The sequence below is a fragment of the Mus pahari genome, chromosome 12 (assembly GCF_900095145.1).
Source record: "Mus pahari chromosome 12, PAHARI_EIJ_v1.1, whole genome shotgun sequence".
In the NCBI taxonomy this organism is placed as follows: domain Eukaryota; kingdom Metazoa; phylum Chordata; class Mammalia; order Rodentia; family Muridae; genus Mus; species Mus pahari.
Window position 1 is genome coordinate 15,707,463 of NC_034601.1, and position 7,450 is coordinate 15,714,912.

General features: G+C 41.9%; 1 protein-coding gene across 2 annotated transcripts in view; it reads left to right on the top strand.

The window, feature by feature from the left end:
* Yeats2 (YEATS domain containing 2) overlaps nt 1-7,450 on the top strand; it is a 94,032-nt gene that overhangs the window by 60,538 nt on the left and 26,044 nt on the right. For both annotated transcript variants that reach the window (XM_021209358.2, XM_029544481.1), the window contains exon 16: nt 5,440-5,698. In XM_021209358.2, the coding sequence (XP_021065017.1) occupies nt 5,440-5,698 (259 nt within the window). The remainder of the gene's footprint in view (nt 1-5,439; nt 5,699-7,450) is intronic.

Sequence of the window (7,450 nt, forward strand, 5' to 3'; positions counted from 1 at the left end):
CAGCCTTGCTCTGGGTCAGTCAGACTCTCCGCAGGCTTGCTCTGGCCTCCAGGTGAGTCAGTTGCTGTTTGAACATACTGCTCTGCGTTTGTCCACAGTAGAGGTGAACCCAGGGCTTCACGTGTTAGACAAGTATTCTGCGGCTCAGCTGAGCTTTCTTTTACCTTTCCTTGTAACCTAGACTGGCTAGCAGTCCTCTGCCCTAGCAGAGTTGGAGTTGCTGTGATGGTGGTCCTGCGTTGTCAACCACATCATGTGTTTAACTTCCTGTTCAGCCTTTCTTACACAGTCTCTCTTTTTTAACCTTGTATGTTTTTTAACCTTATATTTTTATGTATGTAGGTCTTTTGTCTAAGTGTGTATCTGTACACGCTGTACATGCAGTGCCTCAGAGACCAGCAGAGGGCATCAAATTTCCTTGGGACTGGACTTACAAACAGCTGTGAGCTGTCATGTGGGTGCTCTTAGCTGCTGAACCTTCTCTCTACCTCCTTACACTGTATTTAAAGTATATTATGCTTCATATAGCGATACAGTTTTCTTTGCGCTTGTTTGTTTTACATTTATTTATGAGTATAAGGATACAGATGTGTCACACCACATGTGATAGAAAGTCAGAGGAAAGAATGTTGGAGTAAGTCATGTGGGTCCCAAGGATTAAACTCAGATGATCAGGCTGAACAGCAAGTGCCTTTACCCACTGAGCCATCTCACTAGCCCAAGAAAATATATTGCTTTACCAATTAAAATATTAAAAGATCTTACTTATTTATGGTAGGAGAATGCCACAGCATGCTGGCAGAAATCATAGGATGGCTTGGAGGAATCCTTTCTCTCTTCCATGTGGATCCAGTGATCAAACTCAGCTCACTGGGTGCACATGGATTGCTGAATTGCCTTCCTAGGTATTATCCCAGCAGGAGTTACAGAAGACAGGAGCTTTGCCTGTATACAGCTTCAGAACAACAGAGTGATACCAGTAAACACTATATGAGTATTTTGTTGTATGTGGTATGCATGCGTTAGTACCCTGATAGTAGCATTGAACATAATCGGCTATAGCTTTGAGCACCCATATATCCAACTTGCAACTCCCCAGCTACATAACTTAACCCATGAATGCAGCCCAAATACAAAGTTATAAAGTTACTTAAAACAGCATGAAGCCGGGCAGTGGTGGTGCAGGCCTTTAATCCCAGCACTTGGGAGGCAGAGGCAGGCGGATTTCTGAGTTCGAGGCCAGCCTGGTCTACGGAGTGAGTTCCAGGACAGTCAGGGCTACACAGAGAAACCCTGTCTCGAAAAAAACGGGAGGGTGGGAGGGGGTGGGGAAACAGCATGAGACTTTTAACTTGATTTTGGGACTCTTGAGCAGGAATGTTGTAGATGACAACACTGACATGTCAAAAGGATGGACACTCCCACATACTGCCAAAGCTTGTGAATTGCCACCTTGATTATAGACATTCTATAATGTTTAAAATGGGGTTTTGTTCTTTTTTTTTTTTTTTTTTTTTTTTAAGATAGGGGTTCACTAGACCAGGCTAACCTCTAGCTTATGGAGATCTGCCTACTTCTGTCCCTGCCTACTTCTGTCCCCTCAGTGCTGGAATCAAAGGTGTATACTGCCGTACTTGACTGTTTCATTTTTTTAAATGTGTATGAGTGTTCTTAATTTCTGTGTGTCACATGTGAACCTGGTACCTAGGTCAGGAGGTGTCAGATTCCCTGGGTCTGGAGTTTTAGATGTTGTGAACTACCTACCATGTAGGTGCTGGGAATTGAACATGGGTCCTGTGAAAGAGCAATTGTGCCACCAATCCAGCCCCAATTTTTTTTTATTACTATATATTAAGTATACATAATGGGCTTATTATATTTTCATGCATGTATATTTTTGGTTATATTCACCTACCCATTATTCTTTGTTTCTTCTACACCTAATGATGCATATGTGTATTAGTATGATCCGTTAAGTTTCATTAGGATTGTGTACAGGAGAGATTAGTTTCATTAGGGTGAGGTATTACCTACAGGAGCATGAGCATCTCACCAGTGGCTGTACCATGGAAGGAAATATCTCTTGCTTACCCAGCAACCATCCATTGCCCACAGATCCTCGGGGATGAATGGACCTTTATGACTCAGTAGGACACTGACGAGCCCAGTCTTGTGCAGTATCATGACTTAATAATACAATGTTTGTTGGATTCCCCAAAGGTGGAATTATAGACAGACAGACAGACATGTGCTGAGAACCTGACTTGGGCCTTCTGCACTGTTAGGCATTAGAGCCATCTCTCTAGTCAGCCCCCCTGCCTTGTGCTTAAGTTTTCATTGCAGAGGCTCTCTAGAGTTACATTGTTTTTTAAGCTTTTGTGAATGAGCTTCTCCCCTTTTTGGGGGGGAGGGCGGTTGTTTTGTTTTTTCCCTCAGAAGGTTGGTTTATTACTGATATATAGAAAAGCAGCTGATGTTTTGCTTAGAGTATTTTACAGATTTAAGAGTCCTCAGATGGTGTTTTGAAGTCTTTATTGTGTGGTGCTGTATATAAGTGGGTTGTTTGGCCTCTTCCTTTTCTACTGTATCCCTTTTTTTTCCCCTGCTCTAGTTAAGATTTCAGTAATTACATTGTGCAGCTTTCTATTTTCCAACTCCCTCTCTGCCTAAGCCTGGTTTTCCTGGCACTTGCTCTGTGGGTTACTCAGAGATCTGCATGGCTCTGTCTCCTGTAATACTGGGATGTCTCCTGTAATGGGTGTGTATCACCATGCCTGGATTTAAGCCTTTCTTCTCCTAGAACCTGCTTTGTCCCAGGCTAGCCTTGAACTCAGAGATCTGTTTGGCTTTGTCTCCTGGGATTAAAGGTGTGTACCACCATGCCTGGATCTTGCCCCCAAATCCCTTCATCTGTTATCTCCTAGAACACAGGATTCTTTTCCATCTCACTTCCTGGGGCCCCTTTAATACTTGAACAATATATTTTATATTCCTTTCTAAGCTTTCTATGCTTGTTCAAAATGTTCTTCATGAGACTTAACCAGAGAACAAAGTCTCTGCTGGGCTCTTTTGAGACTTCCTTTGTCAATGCAATCAATTTGAATCTCTTCTCCTTAGCCTCAGGAAGACTCTTCAGACAACGGCGAAAAGTTGCCACATTTTTCACCAAAATATCACAAAAACAGTCTCTAGGCCCCATATTGAAATTCTCCACTGAAACATCTTGGCCAGGTCTGCACAATCCAAATCACTCAGCAACAATCTTGTATATTCCTACTAGGATAACCCATTAAGCTCCAGTTAAAGCATTCCACTGCTTTCCAAATCCAAAGTCCCAAAATCCACATTCTTCCAAACAAAAGTATGGTCAGACCTATCATAGCCATACCCTACTCCTGGTACCAACTTCTGTCTTGGTTAGGGTTTTACTGCTGTGTACAGACACTATGGCCAAGTCAAGTCTTATAAAGGACAACATATATTTGGGACTGGCTTATAGGTTCAGAGGTTTAGTCCAGTATCATGAAGGTGGGAACATGGCAGCATTCAGGCAGCCATGGTACAGGAGAAGCTGAGAGTTCTACATCTTCATCTGAAAACTGCTGGTGGAAGACTGACTTCCAAGCAGCTTTGACTAGGTTATTGAAGCCCACTCCCACTGTGACACACCTACTCCAACAAGGCCACACCTTCAAATAGTGCCAAGCATGGGCCAAGCATGTACAAACCACCACATACATGATGGGAGAGAGCTAACTCCCACAAGTTGTCTTCCTATCCTTTGATCTCCATATGTTCAGGCACATGCACAGAAACCAAAATGTATTACACAACAATAAATTAATAAATGTGGCTTCATTTATTGTTACCTTCTAAAATACTCATTTAATATTGTTTCTTTGGTTATTATTTGTGTGTGTGTGAATATGAGCACATACGTAAGCACAGTAGTCACATATATTCAGAGAACAGCTCTTGGGAGCCGGTTCCCTGTTTCCCACTATATGGGCTCCAGAGATCAAACTCAGGTTATGAGGATTATGAGGCAAGTGCCTTTACCCACTGAGTCATCTCACCAGCCCTAAATTATCTCTTAGTTTAACATTCTACTGCTTATTCTGTTAGAACAAGCTGCTTAATTTTCTTAATTAAAGAAAGTGACTTTACAAAACAAAAGTGACTTTTAGAAACCAGCTATAACAATTTATTTGGTGGGCTGGTGAGATGGATCAGCGGTTAAGAGCACTGACTGCTCTTCTGGAGGTCGGAGTTCAAATCCCAGCAACCACATGGTGGCTCACAACCATCTGTCATGAGATCGGATGCCCTCTTCTGGAGTGTCTGAAGACAGCTACAGTGTACTTACAAATAATAAATAAATAAATCTTTAAAAAAAAAATAAAGCAATTTATTTGGTGCTGGAATTTTTTATTAATTTTTATTAATAGGATTGGAAACATAGCTCATGTGATAGAGGGTTTTTGCGTAGCATACACAAAACTGTGGGTTCGATACCCAGCACTAGATAAATTTGACATGGTAGCCCACCCGTTCCTTAATCCCAGCACACAGGAAGTAGAACAAGAGGGTCAGAATGTCCAGGTCACACTGAAGTTTGAGGCCGACCTGGCGTACATGGAACCCAGTTCCATGAAAAATTACTTGCAATTAAATATCTTGTTTAAACGTTTCCTTTTTTTACTAAATATCTGTCTTCGAGGAGGGAAAGATTGGGGAAAATAAAGTGGTTATTTTTCCCAAATCCAGGTAGGCTGCTATCACCTGGCGAGGAAAGAAACTAGCATCCATGTGGGCAGTCTGCAGACTTACGAGAATATTCTCTCAAGGGGAGAGTTGCGGTTTGCATTCACAGTGAAGCTGCTGCAGTTTTCATTATGTGACGTTTGAAAGCACCTGCCTATCCAGCGGCAGAAAATGCTATCGTAGACTGTAGTACTCCTATCGTAGACTGTAGTATTCCTGTTCTGGTATGTACTTGGTCACTAAAAATGATTGATTGATTGATGTCACTGGAAAAAGCTTGTGTTACCTATTAATGTTTTAAGACTGTACAGTGTGATCCCAATTCTGTGTTTTGATTAAAGTAGACATTAGAAGGAACTGGAGGTAAATACATTAGAAATATTCTATTTCTGTGTGAGAATTGGATTTTGTGTAGGTCTACATATGTATAAAGCCTTCCTGTTATGGTGGAAGCTCTGAAAAGCAACTACTGCTCATCTAAGCTTTTGTTTTGTGGCAATACTCAAACTCACATGCTGAGGTGCCCTTGTTTGGCAGTTAGACTTCTGTGTGACACCCCATTCCCCCAACCTTTGCTGTTGCTTTGTTCTTCTGGAGTGGAGTGGCTGCTCCAACTGCAGAGAACTCACCAGTCCGGTGAGAAGTAACTATTGGACTGTTTTCTATCTTGAACAGGTTGTTGGTGTGCCTGTTGGCTCTGCCTTACCTTCCACAGTGAAACAGGCTGTAGCAATCAGTAGCGGCCAAATCCTTGTTGCCAAGGCCAGCTCTTCTGTCACCAAAGCTGTTGGTCCAAAACAAGTTGTGACTCAAGGAGTTGCCAAAGCAATCGTGAGTGGAGGTGGAGGGACCATTGTCGCTCAGCCAGTGCAGACCTTAACCAAGACTCAGGTCACAGCTCCTGGGCCGCAGAAGAGTGGCTCCCAGGGCTCAGGTAACCTTTCAATTGCACTGTGTTGATTGCAATGACTTGAATTGCTGTTGGGTTCTGACTAGGAAAGTGACGTGCCAGTTCATTCTCATGGGATAGTTTACATGGAGAACCATGAGTAGTTGAAGCTTTATTTTGTGTGTGTACTGTAGATATCTGTGCAAGCACATCAAGATCAAAGGTATCCATGATACTGCCTTCAGGTATGAAGTCATTCTCACCTGTTCTTGCCCCACCTGAGTTGTGCTTCAGACTTAGACCCCTGGCATGATCTTGTGCCAGCAGCATTTGAAATGTATACCTAGTGGACTCTACCAAGCAGATGTTTGAACACCTTGAGTAAGCTTTAGCCCTTGATGCTTCTGAGAGCATGAAAACAAAATGCTGAAGATAGTACGTTTAGTTTAGAGGTCTTTTCTTTTGTTTTTGAGGTTTATTTATTTATATTCTATATGTGAGGATATTTTACCTTCATATATATATATAGGCTTATGGTATGTGCACCTGATACCCATGGAGGCCAAATAATGATATTAGATGGCCTATAACTAGAGTTACAGGCAGGGTGCTGGGAATAAAACCTAAGTCCTTTGTAAGAGCAGCAAGTGCTCTTAGACCTGCTGAGCCATCTTGCCAGTCTTTTTTGGAAATATTGGTGAGGCTAGTGAATTGAAATTGAGAAGAGAGGTGGTTATGAATATCCAAACTAGGGAGTTCATGTTGTCATGTTAAAATAAGCACAAAAGGGACTAGAGAGGTGGCTCAGCCATTAAAGGTGCTTGCTGCTTTTCCTAATCTAGGTGGCTCACAACTGCCTATAACTTTTACCCCAAAGGATCCATCACTCTCTTCTGGCCTGTGTAGGTGCCTACATAAACATACCCACCTACATATGCACAAATAATAAATTGTTAAAAAAAAAAAACCTTTGATATTCAAATGCTTTGAACCTTATTTTCCTTATCTTGCCGTAGTACCTAGCAAAAGTTAGCTTCAGTATTTGTTAGATAATGCCTGCAAAGGATTCTTCTGCCTGTTTCTGCTGGATCAGGGTTAGTTGCTCTCTGCTGGCTCCTTTTAGTATTCACATAGGAGCCATAGTGACAGTGAAAAGGGTTTCATCTGCTCTAATAGAAATCTCTCCAATAAGCCTGTTGTTTTTTGTTAAAAGACAATTGGGAGATTATTTATTTTTATTTTATGTATACTGGTGTTTTGCCTACATAAGTGTCTGTGTACTATGTACATGAAGTATCCATAGATGCCAGAAGAAGGGGTTAAATTTCTTGGACCAGGAGTTAGAGATGGTTGTGAGCCACTATCCAGGCCATCATGAAGAGCAGTCAGTATTCTTTAACGACCTATGCATTTCTCCAGCCACTAAAATAAGTCTTTAAAAAAAAAAATTACGCATAAGGACCTGGCTTCGTGGTTCATACTTAGAACTCCAGTATGTGGGAGAGTTATGAGTTTTAATCCAGCTCGGTCTCTGTAATGAGACCCCTCTCCCTCCTTTTTAAAAGATTTATTTACTTATTTGTACATCATTCTGTCTGCATGTATGCCTGCAGGCCAGAACAGGACACCAGGTCTCATTATAGATGGTTATGAGCCAGGACCTCTGAAAGCATTCAGTGCTCTTAACTTCTGAGCCATCTCTCCAGCTGGAGACCTTCTCTTTTAAAAGCAGGGGAGGAGGGAAAGAGAGAGAGAGAGAGAGAGAGAGAGAGAGAGAGAGAGAGAGAGAGAGAGAGA